This window comes from Sciurus carolinensis, chromosome 1 (assembly GCF_902686445.1).
Source record: "Sciurus carolinensis chromosome 1, mSciCar1.2, whole genome shotgun sequence".
In the NCBI taxonomy this organism is placed as follows: Eukaryota; Metazoa; Chordata; class Mammalia; order Rodentia; family Sciuridae; genus Sciurus; species Sciurus carolinensis.
Window position 1 is genome coordinate 55,587,289 of NC_062213.1, and position 23,157 is coordinate 55,610,445.

At 38.5% G+C, this 23,157-nt stretch overlaps 1 protein-coding gene across 2 annotated transcripts in view; it reads right to left on the reverse strand.

Annotated features, from left to right (window-relative positions):
- Positions 1 to 22,717, reverse strand: part of Zbtb10 (zinc finger and BTB domain containing 10) — a 36,930-nt gene extending 14,213 nt beyond the window's left edge. Inside the window, exons 1-3 of one of the 2 annotated variants that reach the window (XM_047556712.1) lie at positions 22,446 to 22,717; positions 20,540 to 21,987; positions 8,991 to 9,879 (exon numbers count right to left, since the gene is read on the reverse strand). In XM_047556712.1, the coding sequence (XP_047412668.1) occupies positions 8,991 to 9,879; positions 20,540 to 21,514 (1,864 nt within the window). In that variant the 5' untranslated portion in view covers positions 21,515 to 21,987; positions 22,446 to 22,717. Of the gene's footprint in view, positions 1 to 8,990; positions 9,880 to 20,539; positions 21,988 to 22,441 lie in introns of both variants that reach the window. The other variant, XM_047556702.1, reaches the window with a different exon arrangement.
- Positions 22,718 to 23,157: the final 440 nt, after the last annotated feature.

The following is a 23,157-nucleotide window of genomic DNA, read 5'->3' on the forward strand; positions in this document are numbered from 1 at the left end:
ATCCTAGTGACTCAGGAGGCTGAGGCAAGAAGATTGAAAGTTTGAGGCAGGCCTCAGACACTTAGTGAGACCCTACCTCAAAATAAAAAATAAAAAGGACTGGTGATGTAGCTTGGTATTAAAGGGACCCTGGGTTCAATCTCACAAATGCTAGGTAAGCACTCTACCACTGAGCTACAACCCCAGCCCCAAATTATATCTTTTGAAATAGTTTGAACTACTTGGTTCTTGACATCAAAAACAAATCTCAAAATAGATGAGCTCTTCCAAGTTGATAATAAGCTTTTGTCAAAAGGATGCCTGACTTAGGAATCAATATATCAGATCCCCTTTATAACCTTAATCAAAACCAGTCAAAGCATCAAGAAAATTATTGGGGCTGGGGATATAGCTCAGTTGGTAGAGTGCTTGCCTCACATGCACAAGGTCCTGGGTTCAATTCCCAGCACAAGAAAGAGAAAGAAAGGAAAGGAAAGGAAAGGAAAGGAAGAAAGGAAGGAAGGAAGGAAGGAAGGAAGGAAGGAAGGAAGGAAGGAAGAAAATTATTATTAGTTATGACAATGCAACTGTGTCAGAAGTCAGGAAACCAATGATTCATTTGACGTAGGGAGTAAGAAGTTTCATTAGGAAGCCTAACAGTATCTCTCAGTCATCACTATTTTCTTCAAAATTATAGGACTATAAAATAAACTCTGATATATTTGAGGTTTTGGAATATTAAAAACTCTGCTATAGAAATGCTTCGCTTTGTTTAAACTTACTTAGGAAAAAAAAAGACTAATATTCCTTTGGAAACAGTAAAAGATCTTTCTGAAGCTCTATTAAAACATTAATTTCACCAGTTGCCAGCTGTTTTTTGGACTGGGAGTGGATATATGTACAGAAACTAATATCCAAATGACCAAAGTTAAACAAGCTGAGTGTATTTCTTTTATTTTTGTCAAAGTAGAAGAATGTACTTCCCCAGTGGACAGATAACAGCCCCCTCAAAACTACACAAAAGTATATTTTTTACATGCAGCAGTATGAAAGAAATGCAGTCTTTACATATAGTATCTCATTTAAATCTCACTATCTATATGATATTCAGAATATTTCATCTTCTGGGCACAGTGGCACACACCTGTAATCCCAGTGACTCAGGAGGCTGGGTAGAAGGATCCCAAGTTCACAGCCAGTCTCAGCAACTTAGCTAGGCCCTAAGACCCCTGTCTCAAAATAAAACACAAAAAGGGCTGGGACTATGGCCCAGTGGTAAGCGCCCCTGGGTTCAATCCCTGTTATCAAAAAAAGTATTTTATATTCTACTTTACTAATGAGAACACTAAGGCTGAATGGGGTTAAATAACAAGGTGATAGCAGAGCTCTACCATTAATTAACTTTATTACATGGTCTTCTGGTTTATTAGGGAATGTACCAGTCTTGGGGCCTAGAACACAGCATCAAATCAAATCAAAAAACTGTGTAATTTGCAATCCTGGGAATGAGAATGCAGAAGTATATTCAAACCAGCTTTGTTAATGATACTTGATATTTAAATGAACAAAATAAACCTTCACTCTATGCTAAAACAGAATTCACTTTTAGTACTTTCCCTGTAGTTAAATAATAAAACCATCCCAAACTCTTAAGGGTGTCAAGCAATTGGGTATCATTGTCCTTATAATCATATGTTTTTGTTCAACCTCCTCTTCAGAATTCACATATTTTATATTTCCAATTACATATGTAATATAATTTTTTAAAAAAGTGTAACATTTATGGGTTTAAAAATTTGACTAACAAGCAGTGGAAAAAAAAAACTAGAGGGGAATAAAAGACTGATATAAATTTCAGTCTTCCAAAACATATTTATGTAACTTTCCTTCACACAGAAAACAGTAACAATATTTACCTACATCACAAAGCTGCAAGAAGTGATATTAGCAAATGAAAATACTAAGTAAGTAGCTGTATGGAGTGCAATACAAAACAAAGTGCCATTATTAAGTGAGGTTAATATTGGTGGCTGTGGTCACAGTAGGCATCCCTTGGACCAGAGTGGGCAAGCAACCCTACTGAATCTGGGAAGCAAATGGTACAGCACCTGCCTGTTGAGTGCTAAATTAACTAAGACAGGGATGGAAAGAAGGTCTGCCTGACCATTTGCTTCTGGTTCTCAGTGTTCAATATTCCAAGAATGACGCAGGTGCAAACTAATCCAGATTTTCTTAGAACACAAATACTATTAAAAAGAATGATATGAGAAGAAATCAGAAATGGAAGTTTTAGATAAAACTAAACTCCATTTTATAAAAACTCTTTAAGAGTCTCATTGTGATCTAGTAAACATTTTTATATAAATAAACACCAGAAATCAAGTGTTCTTCTCTGCAGATGAGATTCAGAACTAAGTCTTATTTATTCATAAACAGGTATAGAGTTTTCTCTGAATTCATTCATCATTTGCAAATGGATATTTATATACATATTATATATATCACCCTTGACAGTTCCTGTAGTACCCTAGAAACTTGTTCTTCACTCTCAAACTCACTGCCCTTAGAAAGTGTTCCAATGAGTTTCTTCTTTGCACTATTCAAGACTTGTTTCTGCCACAGATCGTCCCTAACAGGTCTTCCCACTGCATTACCCAAATTCATGAGCAATTCTCTTCAAATGTTTCAATCTTAAATGCAAATATAAACAGATCAAATCTCTAGTTAAAAACCTTTCATCAGCGCTGGGGATATAGGTCAATGGTAGAATGCTTTCCTAGCATGCAGGAAGTCTTGGATTTAATCTTAGTACCACAAATAAAATTCCTGTCTCAATCTGTAAGACAGATTCACAATTTATTACCATGGCATACAAAGATAATTTCATTGTATCCCTAACCTATCTCAAGGTTGCTCCTACAGTCCCCTTTCTAAGCTTTTGCCCCATATTCTAAGCTCTTGCCATCAGCCAATGAAAGCCCTTCTTCTCCTGGCAAACTCCTATACAATACAAGATTCAAATCTTAAATGTTTTTTCTATGAAGCTTTCTCCAACTCTTCTGAGCAGCTAGGGCCCTCCTATTATACTCTTTGCCATAATTCTAAATCTTTAACATTTTCACACTGCACCCACATTTCTTCCTCTCTTCCATGTCCCTCTTCCTGCCCCGCACAGCCCACCGTGATGGGAACTGAATGAACCCTGGGGCACTCTACTCAAAGCCACATTCCCCAGCCTTTATTTATTGACTTTATTTACTTTGTGATGCTGTGGATCAAACCCAGGGCTTCACACATGCTATGCAAGCACTCCACCACTGAGTTACATCCCCAGCACCCCAGGCTTTTTGTGTTATTTTTGAGACAGGGTCAAGTTGCTCAAATTGCAATCCCCCTGCCTCAGTCTCCTGCGTTGCTTGCAGGAGACATGCAGCCCACCATGCTCAGCTGCACCAGACATATCTCTACCCCACCTCTACACTATTGTCAATTAGTCCAGATCAGAGATTCCTCAATCTTGACATTATCTGGCCCTAGTTTCTTGAAATTAAAAAAAAAAAAAAGTAAAAAAAGTTTTGTTTTCAAATTTCTTCTTCTAATCTAGAAAGATATTTTGGAATTTCTCAGAAAACTTATATTTAGTTATTAGATTTATTTTTTGAAGAGTAAAGCTGAGAATAAAAACTTCATCTGGTTACCATACTATATTAAAGCTATAAGAAACCAAAACTTATAAAAACTCTCAGGGATTGACATTTATAGGGGCTAGATGATCCACATAAGTCTTCTTCAGCTTGCAGATTCAATCTGACTGTACATCCTCTATTCCTTGGGGTTTCTAATCACCAATACAGCCCTCTCTTGTGCCAAAGTGGCAGTTTGGAAAGGAAAGCAAGAGGAAGCAAAACAAAAGCAGAGGAAGAGAAAAAAAAAAAAAAATGGCAAACTATTTCTATTACCACCACCATCCTTTTAAAACTAAATATTGAAGATTTTTATTTAGAATACTTTAAAGCCCAATAACTATTGGACCTTTCTTTTTAAAAAGGAACAACAGGTCTTTGAACTTTCAATAAGTTTCCAATGAAAAGTAATTTAACATTTGACTTGTAGCTCATCTTTTAAAACCTATTTCATACCAAAAGGATGCCTGAAAGGTTTAGCTGAACATCTGGATTATCCTAAGAGAAAGAAAATGAAATCAGGCCCATAAATCTTCTCTATATGAAACCCTCCAAGTAAAAAGAGAATGCAAAGTTTTTCATATTTTATAAAAGTGATAATACAAGACCCCAATGGGGACAGGGGTAGCATCCTATAATCAAAAATTAAAATGTCTGCAATAAAACAAGAATATTGACATTTTAAGAAATAAGTTTAAAAATACATAAGTAGTTTTTGTTGCCAAATGAATAAGCAGCTTAGAGTCTATGATTTCAGAATCATGAGGTATTAGTTTTACTTCTTTCCCAATACACAGGTTGTCTGGGATATACTCAAGACTAGTTTAGTGGCAGAACAGAGCCTAAACCAGTTTCCTTGACCAAAGTCAAGTTCCATATATATTTTAAACAGTTCATACACTAAATGTGTATGGCACAGTCAAGATAGTGGAAGGTGTCAAATCAGATGGCCTATGCTGGCTGGGACTGGTAGAAAACACTTGTAATACCAGAGACTCAAAGAAGCTGAGGCAAGGCTTGCCCCAACAACTTAGCTATAAATGCTTAAAATTATCTTCCTATCAGAAATCTAGGTAGGAAAAAGGAACTTTCAGATTTAAAATAGCTCTATAACTTTTGATCAAGTAAAATTGCCTTATGTTTGAATACTTGTGCAGCATTGGGGGGAAAAATCAACTACTACATGGAACCATATCAACTTCTGTCAAGATAAAAATCCATTACTGTGTAAATAAACCTACTGGTGCACTTACTAGAAAGCACTTGAGGAAACTATCCTACTTGGTGTCTTTTCTAAAACCCCACTGGAGAAATTCCTTTCAGAAATCAGTACCAAGAAAGTCTACCATCCTGAAAAACTGTTATGCTTTTTCCTTTTGAGAAAGGATGCTTAGTGTCTTAGAACCAACTAAAAACTTAACTAGGGCAATCACACTTTTATGTCCCAGGACTAGCATTCTTTTAAATTGTTTTATTAATATTTAGTTATATTTTGCTAATGTGGTTCTGTCATTTCAAAATGAGATGTGTCTGTACTCAACAGAGTATAATTATTTACAATAGGTGGAAACTCCTGTGTGACTGGTATAAATAGAAAAATCAGGACCTAGAAAATCAAATTACAGATTAGCGTCAGCATCAAGATCAAAAATGGGATTAACACCTGACTTACTCTGATTAAATACAACTACTTGCATAAATATACTTGGTAAAACAATTCAGGCATTTTTCATATTTCCACAACTTAATATCTGATCAGATTTTTATCTACTTTATTTGGTTAAGATTTAATGTTTCCTAGTTAGAAATAAAAGACAAATATTTGAAATCTTTCCACTATTAGAATTCACCAATGACGTCTCTTTTCCCCCTGATTACCCAGATTTTAAATTTCCTGACAGTTATTCCACAACCCCATAAAAACAGAAGTCTCTAATCTTCCTGAGTTCAGGTAGTCTTGTAATCAGAAATGATCTTAAGTGAACCTCAGTAGTGAATTAAAAAACATATACTAGCTTCTTCAAGATTTTAAAAAATACCATCTGAATAAGATCCCTGTAGCTACGGGCACACCTTATCTTAATCTTGATGAGGCCAACAGCAGCTTCAACAATATATAGCAAGAAGACAACACCATTATTAGACCTATGGTTTACAAACTAAAAGACTTAAGGCCCTAAGGAAGTCACAGTTCTTCCCAAGGAATCCACAAACCCATTTGTGTCATGTTTTGTTTGTAGACTGAATAATTCACTATGACTTTTCAGACGTTTTCAGTAGAACTTCAAATTCACTTAAAAGGACGTATTTAAAGCAGTGTAGGGGTTCATAAAAATGTTTTAAAGTTAAAAGGGTCCAATTTTTTTAAAGGCAGGGGTCTACCACTTCACTGGTTAATTACAAGGTTTTAATGTGAGATGGTCCTTCATATAAAACCTGCCTCTACTTTTATTAGCAGAAATGACCTTGGGAAATTAACTGTGGTAAATATAGGCCCACTATGTTCTATATTGGTCATAACTTGCCTGGAAACCTAAGTCAATTTCCTGTATTCACAAGGTGGAAGGAATAGCACTTGGTCTAGGAAAACAGGAGTTTTGAGGAATTTCTTAAATGTCTAACATTTGAAGGGTTTATTGGGTAGATTAAAGGGATGAGAGGTTGGGTTCAAATTATACTACTGAAAAGTGGCAGAATTAAGAAGTTAAGGAGAAGCAAATTTTGGCTAAATTTTAAATGACTTCCTAATCATAGTCATCCTATATGCAAACAGGCTGCTTAAGAAGGTAATCTTTATAAGTATTCAAACAAAAAGTCAGATTGAGGCTATAAGACCATCTACCTAGCATTTGGTACAAAGCACACAACATAGGAAAACATACAACTTCTTTTCCAATTTTAAGAGGGATTGAGATATAACCATGATAGTTCTTGTGCTTTTACATTTGTCATTTAATTATCATAATAATCCTATAAAATAAGCGCCATTTTTAAAAGGATGAGGTCAAGAGGACAATTTAACTTAAGTTGGTCATGGTAACATAGTGTGTAAGTGGCAAAGCTGACTTTTAAGTCCATTATGTCTGACTCAATTTAGGCTCTTTTTACTGCCCTCAGCAGATGTCAACCTTGACTCACAATAGAATCACCTGTAGAACTTAAAAGGAATAACACTCAATTTAGAGGCACTAGAAAGTTCAAATGGTTGGATGTAGCACTCTCCTGATAAAACCAAATTTGTGAGTTTAAGTGCAGATACAAAGTGCTATCAATGACATAAGAATAAAATTATTTTTTATAAGATGGTAAGAATTAAACAGAAGACACGGCAGGCTAACAACAACTAGTTTAAGATAGACGTGCTGGGCAAAGTAGGGTTTGTAATCTCAGCAGCTTGGGCAGCTGAGGCAGGAAGAACAAAGCCAGTCTCAGCAATCTGGCGAAGCCCTAAACAATTTAGCAAGACCCTGTTCTCTAATAAAATATAAAAAAGGGCTATGGATGTGGTTCGGTGTTCCTGACTTTAATTCCCAGTAACAAACAAACAAACAAATATAGAGGTAATCCTAAATTCAGAACTAATCCTAATCCTATACAAGGATGGTAAGAGAAGCTAGGTAACATGATTGCTAGTGGTTCTGCTCTTTTTGAAAGTATGCATTGTGATTCAGTATTTGTGCTTTTCTTTAAATCTCTCCAATCATATAGTTTTGCCATCAATCAACTATTACCCCCAAAGAACAGCTTATTCTTTAAAGGAAATGCACTGCACATATTTGCAAGGACTCAAATATACGTATAAACACATATTTGTATTTTAAAATACTGTAAGGTCCCACCATGCTGGAATAATCCATGCAGCAGAAAATCAATGTGGCCCTAATTTAAGAACTCCAACAAGGACTTCTATATAATAATAATTATGTCTAAACAAAGTACCAGTTAAGGGCCCATCTATCTATTCTCAATATTTTATTTAACAAAAATGCCTTATTATTAAAATGTTGATATAAAGTACACGGAAAAAAGAGTAGCAAATACAATTCACTATATATACATACTAATTTTCACATGCAGGAGGATTTTGAGTTCAAACCTAGCCTCAGCAATTTATCAAGGCCCTAAGCAACTCAGTAAGACACTGTGCCTCTAAATAAAATATTAAAAAGAGCTGGGGTTGTGATACAGTCCTTAAGTGCCCCTGGGTTCAATCCCTGGTATCAAAAAAACAAATTAGAATAATTTCATAATTATTAAAATTCTATAAAACAAAAATTTTAAATACATCTAGGCACAGAGTTGCACACCTGTAAACCCAGCAGTTTGGGAGTCTGAGGCAGGAGGATCCAAGTTCCAGGCTAGCCTCAGCAACTTAGGGAGACCCTGTCTCAAAAAATAAAAAGGGTTAGGGATGTGGCTCAATTGTAAAGTGCCACTGGGTTCAATCCCTTGTACAAAAAAATGAATTTAAATACAAAAAAGAAAACATGTTAACTGAATCTTACAAATGTTCCAGAATGAGCCAGGCATGGATAGTGGGACATACCCTGTACTCCCAGCTACTCAGGAGGTTGAGGTAAAATGATCACAAGTTTGAAACCTGCTTGGACAACTACTCAGCTAGATCTGCCTGAAAATAAAAAGAACTGGAATATGTGACTAGTGGTAGAACATTTGTCTAGTATGTACAAGGCCCTGGTACTGCCAAAAAAAAAAAAAAAATTTCCAAAATGATACAATGATTGTATATAAAAAGACTACCTTTTTCTAGTACTGGTAAAATGAGCAGAAGTTTAAGATGAGTAAAGTCAAAGAACTACACAGAGTTCACACTGCTTAATTATACACAGTCCCAACTTTTTAGATGGTGTAAAAGTGTACCCATATAACCATTCTTTTTTGCTTAGTACTTATTACAAAACAGGCTTTGTGTTAGATGACTTTGCCCAATTATAGTCTGTGTTCTGAGCACTTTTAACGTAGGCTACGCTAAGCTATGATATTCAGGGGGCTAAGTGTATAGATTGTCTTATTTGACCTGATAGTTTTTTCTTAGTTTATGAAGCTATAACTTCATCTTAAGTCAAGGAGCATCTGTATATGCAATGCCTAGTTATTAACATCAACTTTTGAAAAACACACATATACATGCTTAGAGAAAAGACAAAATAAGTCAACAGTTTATGTTTAAGTGATTTCTCCCTTATTGTATTATAGACATTCAATGAGTATTATAACTTTTATAATAAAATTTCAATTAAAAATATACTTCAAAATTATATCCCATTAGAATGAAAATTGATTTATCTTTGTAAACACAATATTTACCTGGTTCTTCCTTGATGATAAGGGTCTTATTTTCTTCTGGATAGGCAACAGGTGGCTGAATCGCTGAGCAATCTTCTAAATTTGTTTCATTATTAGGTGGTATATTATAAATAAATCTCTTTGTAGTTTGGTTTTTCCTCCTTGTTTTGCCAGTGTCTTGAATTCCCTGGGAGCCCATATTATTCCAAATAAATACTTTCGTTTGACCTTGAGACTCATTTTCAGCCAATTCAGGAGAACCATCCTGGACCCAATTACTGTCATTCATTTGGTAGTTTTCTATTTGGCCCTCGTCGACATTACAACCATCATTTTCAATTTTTATATTACTTGCCAAATTGGTAAGATTCCGTGTTGCCCAAAAGCTGGCAATTTTTTGATCCCGTGAAGACAGACCATCTCTATTAACTGGTTTTCTGTTATTATAGTCCACAACTACAGACTCTGGAGCTTCTGATTTAATGCTTATATTTAAGGCATCTTTAATGAAATTTCGGCAAGTTTGAACAACTTCGCTCATTTGAAGGTAGCTGGCCACTGTCATCACTTCAATGGCATTTTGGCTTGTGAGCACCAGGTTACCAGAATACAAGAAGTCCAAGATGACTGAAAAACCTTGAACTGCAGCAATATCTAAATGGGTAGTATTGTTTTGGTTAGGGCTTTCTTTGTTTGAAACGCAATATAAAGTCTTAAAGAAACGGCTGCCTGCAACCAGGATGTTCTTATGAGCTTTAAAGATTTTCCCGCTCACCACAATGCTGACATCACAAAGAATGTCTTTCTTTCTCTGTTCATCTAGTTGTCGAAGAAGTTGATAGCAATAAGAGTTCTCATTTGGCCTACTATTAAAGTCACAGTACCCCTCCTCTGATGGTATTTCTGACTCCTGTAATTGGATGAAAAACATTAATATTACATTTTATTTACATTTTAAAGCCCTCAATGCAGGGAAAACAAATATTACCAACTTAAGTTTTAAAAAGTACTAAACAATTTGTGAGTAATCATTATATGCATTTTGAGATTCAAGTGCTCATCATCCCAAATATTGAAAGGAATGGAGTTAATAGTATGGTGCAACCCACTGCTATTAAGAAAAATGGAACACATCTGATAGGATGAGCAGGATTTCGCTGATTGTTCTTTTCAAATATAAACTGAAGATATGACTTGAAAATTATTTAAAATTAAGATCAAAACAGCAATTACTTTCTTAAGAAACTTTCATTTATGGAAATGAAGTTAGTTTGCTTTATCTCTTGATAGGAAAGCAGCAATCTCTCTGACAAAACACAAAATATTCAAGTTACAACACAGTGGACATATCACCTATCAAACACTATTAAAAAGGTAAATTTTAAGTCTTGGCAAAAATTAAATCAAATAAATTAGGTCAATGAAGTTAGTTAAGGTAACTAGTGATAACGTTAAGACCATCAGAAGAAACTTGCTTTCATTGTAGAAATATTGTTACATAATTTCCTAATCAACTTTGAAAAAATCTTAATCTCTTTAAGGTTATAAAACTACAAACTGCAAGGTAAGTTAACATTTCTGAATTTAAAAACGTTTATGTAATTTTGCTTATCAATCATACAGGTATTCACTAGTGTTCAATTTTGCATCACTGTAGGTGAAATTCCTGTACAATTAAAATTGTGTGGTTTATTATAAAACAATATGAGTATGATCTAATTTCAGAATGTTGTCTGTACCAGTTATTAATCATTTGTCCTCTGGCAAATCACTATCCCTGAGACTTTATCTTAAATGACAAAGCAGAACTACCAATGTTAGTTTTAACAACTTTATGACTTTCTTCATTTAGTGACTAGGCTGATAAGCTTCCTCCAAGCACAGCTACATTATCCCTACAATCCTATGTAGTACTTGGCACAGTCTAATAAGTAGTACTTGGCTAAATAATCAATCATTTTTTTCCCAAGAGAAAAACTGCTAAGACATTTCTAGTAGAAAGGATGACTGAAGCTGGGCATGGTGGTACATGCCTGTAATCCCAGCAGCTCCAGAAGGCTGAGGCAGGAGGATTCCAAGTTCTAAGCTAGCTTTAGCAACTTAGCCAGGCTCTAAGCAACTTAATGGTCCTGTCTCAAAAAAATAAAAAGGGCTGACTGAGTATGTGGCTCAGTGGTTAGGCACCTTTGGGTTCAATCTCTGGTTGGGAGGGTGGTGGTTAGGATGACTGAAAAGGCTGACCTTTAACTTAAGTGCTAAAATTTTTTAAAGTGCTAAAATTAAGTGCACAAAACATTATTAAATAAAGGCTATTTCTATAAAATAACAACACCCATGGATCTATTTTATGAGAATAGAGAAAACATGGAAAAATACAGACCAAAATGTAAACACACCAAAAGGACCTAGAGAGAGGCAGGAATACAAGGAAGACATAACTGCAAAAGAATTCTTAGAAATATTATTCTAGATCATTTATTCTTAATCACAAAACTCCATTTATCAGGAAGCTGAGGCAGAATCCAAGTTCAAAGTCAGTCTCAGCAATTTCACAAGACCCTGTCTCAAAACAAACAAACAAATAAAATAAAAAGGACTAGGGGTGTAGTTCAATGGTGTAGCACCTCTGGGTTCAATTTCTTGTACCAAAACAAAAACAAACTTCATTTAATCCAAAAATAGGTATGGCAAACTTATAAAAATATTAACTTTACTTCTGAATCCTGGTCACAGGAAGCTATACACAAAATAATACCAATTCTCTGAAACTAAACCATGGTCCATCTAAGAATTTTTGTGCTGTTTCCAGGCTTGGGTAGCCAACCAGAAGAAACAAAATATTAGAATTCCAGAACACTTCGACATTTCACAGGGATAATATGGCAGTATGGAGTATATGACCACTGCAGAATTAATTCCGGAGTATAAGACCACTACAGAATGAAGCATGCAGAGTAGAAAATTTCTTTTCATTTTCACCTGACCCTTAGCAGCCTCCCTAGCCCCTTCTTAGTACCTCAGGTGCATAATGCCATTCTACTATAGTAAACCTCCCCTCTCCTCATGCCCCCCAACATCATACCAAAATGCTCCATGCTCTAAATTAGCTATTCTTCTCTCCTACTCAAACACTCAATCTTCTGTAAAAATAAATAAATCAAAACAAATTCATTCATGAGTAAATTTCTAAATTTCTGCTTTTGGCTGATGAGGGAAAACTGAAGTAAAAGGGATTTTTTTTGTTGTTTTTGGTAGTGCTGGGGATCAAACCAAGGACCTCTAGGGCTTGTTTTACTTAACCTAGATCTTGTATATAAATTAGTATGGTGTGAAATCTCAGAACATTAAGCGAAGGGTAATGAAAATATTTAAGGCTCATGAATATACAAAGAACTAAGAATACTAAAAATGCCTGTAATAATCAGTTACAGAATAATTTTCTATAAAGCCTGTTGGTTAATTAGTCTCCCCTTTGAGACTATTTGAATTAAATTTTATTAATTTGCCTATGCTCTTTATAGAAAATTCTGAACATGAATAAGAAATCTTTTTTTAGTGTAAGCCTGACACTAAACTTTGTTAGCCCTATTGTACCTAGTCAGCAAGCTCATCTGGTTCCAAGTTCTAATAGATATGTGAGTAAAAGTATCAATACTTGAAAGAAAAAATTTTAAACACTGAATAAAATTTGGCAGCACATCCATGAAGTGTTTGTGGAAGCAGCGAATTAGCATTTGCAAATCAAGTACTGCTTAATGTTTAAATAACAAGCAATTGGAAGCCCTTTGGGAAGTGGTTATGTCTAATTGTAACCATCTCCTAGGTTATTGTCACCATGTCCCTTATTTTCTATATTGGTCCCACCAATTTGTGTAAGATTCTCTGCCTTTATCACACCACAATGTTCTAATTTTTAAAAATAACTCAGTCAAAAGCCTACATACCAAATATCTACCCATTCTATTTTGACATAAATTATACAAATCAACACTATGCAACACTATTTTTTTTCTCATTACTGCTGTACAAGATTAACATTCCCTGCTTTTATACAAGCAATACTGACAATTTCTTTTCATTACTTATTAAAGGACAATCCTATTTCAAACAACTATTAAATATGCCCCTTGAAATGAACTGTTTCCAAGTCAAGAGTATGTATACTCTCCAAGGAGATTACTATTTAAGAATTCAGGTAATATAGCTAAATATGCACATAACAAAATAAACTGCCAATATTATTTGCTGAACCAAATAAGTTAAAACATTCTTAGTACCAGTAACACAAAGTTACAGTAGATTCCTAAAAACTCCAGGTTATCACTCTCTGATTCCTTCAACATTCTATTTCCACGTGGTATTTTGGTAGCATCAGGTATCACGGATAGTTTTTAAACATATTGATGGAGTTTAAATATTTACACAACTTGTCTCTTCAAGTACAGGAACTTTATCTAAACAAGGAGACTTTAAGGAAATGGACATCCAGACCTAAAAATGAAGTCTTAAATTTTATTTGTGAAGATGCTCACAAGTAAAATCGTTAAATTTAATCTGGATGCGACCTTAGGATCAATTTTTCCAAAGTTTAGAGAAACATTCACTTAGTTAGAATTCTAACTTATCTTTATTTCCGCAGGATGCTAACAAATAAACACTTTACTCAGAGGAAAAAAAGTTCTTAAAGGCTTGAAAAATCCTACTTTACTCATTCATTTAATAATCATTAACGGAATGCCCACTTTTACCCAAAGCCTACGCTGAATAACAAAATAATTTAGTTTCAAATTTTAAGTTATTGTTAGTAGAGAGAACCTTTAGGTACTGAATGATATAAAAAGGGATGTTACAAGAGCAGAGAGGAGGTGTTATCTATTCCAGTTTCTTTGTAGGTGTAGCAGTGCTTTTTTGATAAGAAAGGAGATCTGAGCATAGTCAAAGAATACAAGACTGAATGAGAGGGTGAAGTAGATTCTAAGCAAATGAGGCACATGAGGGAAAAAAAATCCTAAAATGGTCAACAGCATCAACAGAATTCTAGATCCATCCCAACATGTCAAGGTGCCCCCATTCACTTATGCAAACATGCACATTTTTTCAGGGGTAAATGTTCATCAATTCCCTCAAATTATAAAAGAAAATCAGATCCCTGAAAAGATTAAGAACCACTGCTAGGCATTACACACCTGTAATTCCAGCAATTTGGGAGGCTGAGGCACAAGGAGCAAATTTGAGGCCAGGCTGGGTAACTTAGTGAGCTCTTGCCTCAAAATTTAAAATTCTTAAAAAAGGACTAGATCGTAGCTTCAGTGGTACAGCATCTCTGAGTTCAATCCCCAGTACCCAAACTGCCCCAAGGAAAACCCCCCAAAACAATTAAGAACCACTGCTATGGGAACCTTACCAAGTTTTTAAGAATGTGAGTGTGTGTAAATAAAAGTACGGGACACATTTAGATCGGTATATATACAGAGATAGACAAATATATATAAATAAAAGTTAGGGACTGAACCCAGGGCCAGAGTTTTTAGAAGCTGTATAACAAGACTGGATTGGAAAGCAGAAGATATGACTGTGGCAGCAATGTGGAGGATTATCAGAACTAGTCTGCAGATCATGAGATCAGTAGTGAAGCTACTGTTAATAGTACAATGTATGTACAAGCAACAAGAACCTTAACTAGGGAAGATAAATATTAATGGAGGGTGAGGCAGAACCTGAAAAAAAAAATATTTGAAAGGTTAAACAGCAGAATTTAAATGATGAAATACACAGGGGAAAAAGTCATGGAGGAAAACCTTGTTGTAGCTTTTAGCATTCTAGTTTGGGGAATCAGATGCCAGATTGTAGAGATACAAGACCACTAGCTGGTCTCAGCCTTTCTAAGGAACAAAAGGAGAGAAGCTAACTTTTGTTTGAATACAAACGTCAAACAGCTTACTATAATCAATCCATTAGTGATAGGAAAAGGTTGTTTAGCTAAAATTCAGCAAGTAGAATTTACTTCTCTACTCAGAATTACAGACTTTTTTCCAATAAATAGATTAGCAGAGAGAACATTTCCAATACAAAGAATAAAGTAAAAGTGTTAAAAGGTCCAAAATCTGCATTTTGTCACAACCCAACAGAACAGCCTTTTAGAAGAAAACATCAGTCTCCATTTCCAAATCCAAATTTTAGGAAAAAAAAAAATCAAATTTGATTTACAGAATAGGACAACAAACCAGGCTATGGAAGATTTGATAATAAATAATACCTGCTGGTAATACCAATTATAATAACTGGTAGAGAAAAACAGGAAGTTCCCCTTTGCAGTCTTCTATCACCTCTATGATGTCCTTCAGTAATGGCATTCTCTTTCATAGCTCAAGCACACTCCCCAGAAATTCTAATTCTGTGGTGGTGGTGGGGAGATGGACTTCATGAGATTTGCCCATTAAGCCAACTCTAATTATCAAAGATATGTTTTCTTTCCTCAAATTCTAAACCCACAAACACATTACAACACTTGTGCCTCTAACCAGAAATGCATACACATTTGATCATACTTTTCTCCTACTTAAAACTGCTATATTGTTGCCCATTTGTTAACAGAATAAAATGCAATCATTATAGCATAAAGAGATCTTCCAAGACCTATTCAAACAATTTTTCATCCTGCTCAGGAACCAAGTTATCCATTTTCTCAGACACATCAATACACCATTCTTCACTTTGCTCATGCTGCTTTCAACTGCAGTGCCAGAATGCCCTTCCCTCCTTGGTCAATGCCTGTTTATTTAACATTGTTAAGTTCAAGAGACAATTCTGTAAGCTTCTTCCAACCACTGCATGTAGAACTGATTGTCCTCTCCCCTTTAGTGTCTTCACTGTACTCTGAACATATTTCCACAACAGTATCTGTACTTTTATCATCAAGTCTGTCCATTGTTATTAGATTACAGGTTCCTTGAGGGCAGAGAAAGTCTTATAGGTTATCTCCAGTGTTTTGTTTTTACCTATTATAGACAAATTTAAGAAGGAAGATGCCAATCCTAGAAATATAAGTTATACTACCAAAAATTTGAATAGCAAGGAAAATGAACAAGTTTTTACTGAATCACACAATGAATAAATTATAATCATTGTACAGTGGTAATTTAATAAAACACAGGCTCATCCTTAAATATACTATTTCTTCTTTTCAAAGGTCTTCCAGATTTTCTTCCTAAATTGTTAGAACAACTGTGAGAACTTATTCTTGCCAAAAACAAAGAAGGTTGGTAAATATACCTCACCTTCTTTATTTGCTCCACCTGTCATCAAATATTACAGGCAGTAATTTGAATCAGATCGCTGATCTGAATTCACTATTTCTGAAGGTTAACTAAATTTACAGTAATTATTTGGGTGAATGTTGTAGGCTTACTAAACTGGAAAAAGTTGACAGGACTGACTTAGGCAATGAAAATTTCACAACTGGGCAGAAAGTGGTTTGAACAGGGTGAGATGGTGCACACCCCAGGAAGCAAAGGCAGGAGGATCATAAGCTTGAGGCTAACCAGTGTAACTAAATAAGACCTGGTCTCAAAATAAGATAAAAAGGGCTGGGGATGTAGCTCAGTGGTAATGAGACCCCAGGTTAAGTCCCCAGTAGCCAAAGAGGGAGGAAAAAAGTGGTTTAAACCAAGATACAGAGGTAAAACCTATAATTAAAGCAATTTTTAGTCCTCTGGACCAAATGGTCAAATCATGAATGAGCTAATCACTGACTCTTGACTATGAAGACAGTCAGATATCTTAAGCCCACCTACTTGATAGACTGTGGCAGGAGGATCACAAGTTTTGAGACTGACCTGGGCAACTTACCAAGATTCTATCTCAAATAAAATAAAGGCTGGGGATGTAGAGCTCAGTGCATGCCTAGCATGGTAATGTTCAATTCCCACTATAAGAAAAAGAAACTATAGATCCTTACCACTACCCACCCCACAAAAACCAAAAACTGTCCTCACATCCAAATACAGGACACCTCTGACACAGAAGGTTCAGAACACAGATTCAGAAGACATGTTTAAAGACTCTCCAGGAGTAGTCCTTAATAACTAAGATCCAATTTAACGAATACAAGTAGTCAAATGTTCGTGCTTATATATTTCAGTTATTTTGGAGACTGGAGAATGGCTTCAGTCCAGGAGTTTTGAAGCCAACCTGGATGATACCAGGAGATTCCCATCTCAAAAAAATAAAAGAAACGAAAAAGACTAAACTTTTTCTCTCCCTACTCCCACCCCTCAAGTACTAGGATTAAACTCAGAGCCTCTCACAATCCACCACTGATCTGTGATCTCTAGCTCTTTTAAAAAATTTTTACTTTGAGATGGGGGTCTCACTAAATTGCTGAGTTTGATTTTGGACTTGGATTCTCTTGCCTCAGCCTGCCAAGTCACTGATATTACATGTATGCACAAAATATCAAATACAAAATACCAAACTTTTTAAAGGTATCTTTAAATATTTTCAGTAACCATCAAAAAAAATTAACAAGGAACTTTTTTTGGTTATAGAAAACACAAGAAATAAAAATAACCGTTAGTGATATACTAAGATAATATGCTCAAACACCTCTCAAAACACCAAAACTTTTTAAAAGAAAAAGGATTTGGGGGGGTACAGCTCAGTAGTAGAGTGCTTGGCCTAGTATGCACAAGGTCTTGGGTTTGATCCTCAGTACCCCCCAAAACAACAATAAGGCGAAAAATAAAGAGAGTGAACTACCTTAAACCTCTAACTAAATTCTTGCCTGAATTCTGAAATTCTCATTTTAATGTTAGAGCAATAGAAAGCAAATGCAAGATATTCTTTGTGAAGCTGGGAAAAATTACATAATGAGATGCAGGCTCAAAATGGCCTAAGTCTGAGGTATAAGGAGAAATGGTTTGCGCTCTAGAATCAAGAGTGAATCCATGAAAGAGACTTCAAAACTGAAAAAACTAGTGATGCTAACATATGATGTACCAGGCCACAAAAAAGTTATTGGGGTTGGAGGTATAGTTCAATGGTAGGGCACTAGCTTAGCATGTGTAAGGCTGGGGATTCAATCTCCAACACTGCCCAAATTTAAAATTTTTAAAGAAATTTTGGACGTTTACCTGTATTAAAAATAAGTAAACATGACAATAATGATTCTTATTTACTAAGCAATTATATGTTGCCATGTATACGTTGTATACATAAAGAAACAAGAAGTTAACTAATTTTCCTGCTAAGAAAATAGAGTTCAGGACCCAAGGTCTTGACCTTGGATACAAAAAAATGCTCTCACAGCAGTGTTATACTGCCTCCTATAGGTAATCAAAACCCTGAGGGCAACAATACCAAAAAGACTAAATTCTGCCCAAAGGACTAAGACAGATTAGGAAGGTAACTGCCACTCATATTAACAAGATAAAAGATTTAGCAGGTGATATCTGCTGAACTAGGTTATTTAGAAATTAGAGAAATGATAAGATCAAAGTGGCAACACCCAAAATTCAATCAAAGGAACCAATATACATCTTTAAGACAAATAGGATTTACTAAATTTAGTAGAAAATTTTCCTAAAAGAAAGCAGATAGCCTATAGATTATACCAAAGGGCAATTTCAACAGGGGAAAGGGGAATAGTTCAGATGTCAAGTTTGGAAAATGTTTTAACTACAAAATGAATTCTGTGATACAACCATACTAAGAGATCCACCCATTCTAAGTCTACCATAAGGTTATCCAACTAATTCCCCCTTCCTCTGATTTCAGGTTCACTAAGCAGCTAATTATAATTTGCATTCCCATTCAGATTTGCCTACAGGGAGAGACTGCTGATAAGAATAACTGGTCCACTGTAGATTAAAAAAATTCATTCCAATTGTCTTTTAAATTTTTTCTAAATAACCAAGCTACCATTACTGGGAAAATTAAGCTTTCATTTGTGCAAAGTTATGGGTCTCCATTATCTCATAAATAACTTCAGAATTACATTAACCCTTTAAAGCTTTAGATCAGTCCTTTGTAAAATGGAAACAAAGATAATACTTTGTGGACTAAAGTAAATGTGGGTTTGGTACATAAAGACAAGAAAATGTTCTAGCTCACTCCACTGCCCAAGCTCACAAAGTGAGAAACTGCAGAAGGCTGGGATCTGAACCCATTATTTTTCCATTACAACATTCCTAATAGGCTCTTAGTGTCAGTTGTCACCCAGGGTTTAGGGTAATTAACTTAACCTTTCTGAGTTTTATTTCTCTAAAAAATGACTCTTCTAGGGCTGAGGCAACTAGAATTTGTGCCCCCTCCACCAAGAGAAAAAAAAAAAAGCTGTTTCATTGCCCTCTGGAAAAAAAAATAACCCGATACTTTGAAGTTACAACCCCAACTTCTGAGAAACTTTTGTGCTATGTCTGTGGGATTACTGGTGTACCTAATTAACTCCAGTATAAGTGTAGTGAATGGCAGGATTGCTCCCATAAACACCATAGCAAGGGACTAATACCTGAGCAGAATTAGTATCTGAGCACTGCCCTTCTAAAATCAATGACTGGCTATCAGTACAAAAGAATGATTTCATTCCCCCTCTACGAGGTTGTCTAAAAAGGCATAAAAAGGAAGAATAATAAACATCTGGCTTGAAAAGGGCTACCAAAATAGGTTACTATCTTTTGACAAGAAATGCTAAAGGACTGAAAACCACACAACTTGTTTTATAACCAAGGACTTGTAAATTTTCACAGAATTTGGTAAATAAATTCCCTATCAGTCTCAATCAACTGCTCAATACAAGTATCTTCACCTAAAACATTTCCAATGCTAAGTTTAAAGTCATGTGTTTACCATAGAAAGTTTCTAAAAAAGAATATAGAAATACCTCGGAACAGAAATCTGGGTGAAGTGAATAAAAACTACAATAATTTGACAAAAGCAAGCTTGGTAAGAAGGTTCAACAAGTTCAACAGATGAATTTAGTAAAATGATTCACAAGAGAAAGGAGGATTATTCAAATAGCTTCCTCAACATTTACATACCACTCTCAGATTTCACATCATCTTGACCTGATATATGAATTTTTTCAGATGGATGTTTTCCTGATAGAGGTAGTGTCTAAAACTTAAGGAAACTTTTAAATTCACTCTTCACAGAGCGTTGCCAGATTTGACTTCCTCTAAGCACACTAAATATCTACGAACATAAGGCGGCTTCTCTAAAATCACAGCTAATAATTCCTTCTAACCCAAAGTTAAGCTTTTAGGTTAAAACCTTCAACCTCATTTTCTTAAACTTTCCTTCTGATTCAATCTGATAAGCAGTCTGAGTAATACAAAAATAAAACAAATTCACCGCTACGATTAGAAAATTGTCATTCCATCCCCCTCCCCCCCCCCACACACATATATAACTTTTGAAAACTTTGTTCCCAGGCTTTCTAAACCCCCACGCTTAAGTTCCTCGCACCTCTGTCAACAGGAACGATGCCTTCGCCCGGGAAAATGGGTTTCTTATTTAGGTTGATAAGCCTTTCCCCAAAAGACCTCAAAAAGCAGGAGCAGGATATACTGTACCTGGGCGTTGGCTTCGTGGAGTTTGTGCTCGGTGGAGACGTGGTGCCTCAGAAGCAGGGTTTTCTTGTAGTTACGGGTTCCCCGCGAAAGCTCATCATGCCCCACTTGCGGAAGGTCCACGCTTCCCCCATCATCAGGGGTCTTTTGGCACCAGCCGCAAAACATAAGGCCAGTATCCTTGGAATACCGCAGCCAGGGAAAATCCTTGAGCCAGGAGGTCTGGAAAGAGCACTGTAGCTTCTGCATTAGGGACTTGGGCCGCGCGAGCGGGAAGTGCTGGACAGTCTCTCCTTCGCCAGCTCCCACACCGCTGCCCTCCGCTTCGTCCCCGCCATCGCCGCCCGACCGCCTGCTGCTGCTGCAGCTGCCGCCTTCCGCCCCACTGCCGTCGCCCAGGCTCGCCCCCTCCTCCTCGTCCTCGGTGCTGTCGCTCAGGGACGCGCCGTCCTGCATCAACTCCTTCCCCTCCAGCGCGTCCAGCTCCAGATCCACAGCCGCCGGCCCTCGCCCATTGAAATGCCTCAGGGGCCACGCCGAGGTCTCCGGGCGGCCGCGGCTACTGCCATTGTTGCCGAGACCCCCACCGCCACCTCCTCGGAAGGCCAGAGTCCGACGGTTCCTTTCCGCTAGCAGGGGGCCCCCCGAACCACCGCCGCCCAGAGAGGTGGGGCCGACCGCGTCTTGGGGGAGCAGCAACTCCTTGGTTTCCTCGGCGGCGGAGGCGGACGCCCCAGTGGAGGCCTCCAAGTCTTGGGGCTCCAGGCCCTCCAATTCCGTTTCCTCGTCGGCCCCCCGCCCATTGGGCTGCTGAAGCGCGGGCGGCGCTGGCGGCGGGGGCTGTCTTGGCTGGGGCTGTTGAGGCCAAGCCGAGGCCTCCCCGCCAGCGTTATTGTTCGTGGAACCGCCGCCGCTGGCGGTGACCAACCCGCCTCCTCGGAACGCCAGCGTCCTGCGGTTCATTTCACTGAACGACATGGCGCGCGCCGCCGCCGCCGCCCGGTGCCCCGGCTCGCGCCCGGCCTCGGGCCGCGTCCCGCGCACTCCCCGCGGCTCCCCCTCCGTTTCGCCCCCGCCCCGCCCCCGGCGTTCCGGTCTCGCGGGGCTCGGCCTCACCCTCCCTCCCGGCTCGCGCTCGCTCCCGGGGCTGCCGCACGCGTCCGCTGCTGCCGCCGCCGCCGCCGCCGGGCCGCCGCCTCCGGCCGCTCTCCTCGTCCTCCACCCCCGCCCCGCTGCGCTCCGGGCAGCGTCCCGCGCGGAGAAGGGGGCGGGCGGCGGAGCGGTGAGCGGCGAGCCGGGGCGCGTGGGGCCTTCGAAGTTAAGAGGCGGAGTGCGGGAGACCCTCCGCTGCCCCCTCTTTTAAAGCAGCGCGCACACACACCGACCCTCCAACAGATATCCTTCCTCCGGCGCGCCGAGGAGTCCCGACGCCGCCGCCGGCTTCCGAGGCGCTGAGGGCGAAAGGCACGTTAAACTGCTGGGCTCCGCCACATAACGAACCGACAATAAAGCCGGCGGAGCGTTTCCGTCCGACCAGGCCCTGGCGGAGGTCGAATGGCAAATGAACAACGGACCGTGCGCCCACAATGCACCGGGGTAGCAGTAACCGCTGGAGGGGGAAAGGGTGGGGGCCGGGCGGGGGGAGGGGGGCTGGGCTTGGGGCTGGGCTGGGGTGGGGTGGGGGCGCCAGGGGACCGGGAAAGGGGCCGGGCCGCGCCTCCGGCCTGGGGGCGGGGGTGCGGCCGGGGGGAAGGAAGTCGGCAGAGGGGCGGGGGACAAAAGGCCGGGTGTCAGGCTGGGGGTCCCAGGGAAGGGGCGGGCGTGTGCGGCCGGGGCCGGGCTACGCGGAGGACAAACAGCTGGCGAGTGTCAGGGTCTGGCCGCCACCCCGCTGCCCACACGCACCTACCCGCGCCCGGGACGCGCATTTTCCTTCTCTCGCCACGAGTTCACCTGGGACTTTGGAAATAACTGTGCGGTGGGAGCTGCGCTCCAGCCTTGTCATTTGCTGGGGACGGGTGGCGGTGGTCAAGGAAGTGAACTTATTTTGTTTCTTCACAAAGCCTGGACCAGGCGGTGCCTTTCACGCGAAGAGGTTACAACCACGGACACCTCCTCTGATACATTGTGTGCGCGAGGCAGCACCTCGGGCCGGAGGCAATAATCATTTCACAGAAAACGCACCGCCCCGAGTGTCTTATTGCTGTGATGAAATGGAAATTTAAATAAAAGGTCGAACACGTGCGTTCACTGGGAAGTATTGACATGGGTGTTACATCACCAGCAGCCAATCAGATAACTCCAGTCGTGTTTATACTTCTACAACCACCTTGTGAGTATTACAGTATGTCATAACGTTATAAATATTAGGCAGGGTTTTCCCCAGGAGCGGGGAGGAGTCTGCTCATACGGGCGTTGTGTGCGGCTCCGAAGATTGTATGTGGCTACGAAGATGGTGTTTAATGACAAGCATTAATTTTTAAGACTTTTTTTAACTTTATATTTCATATGGAATTTATGCATAGAATGATTAGAGAAGATTGAGCTGGAAATGAACCTCCCATAATCATAATCTTAGTGGGATTTTTAAGAAATAGATTTTCCAATTCCAAGCTCTTAAA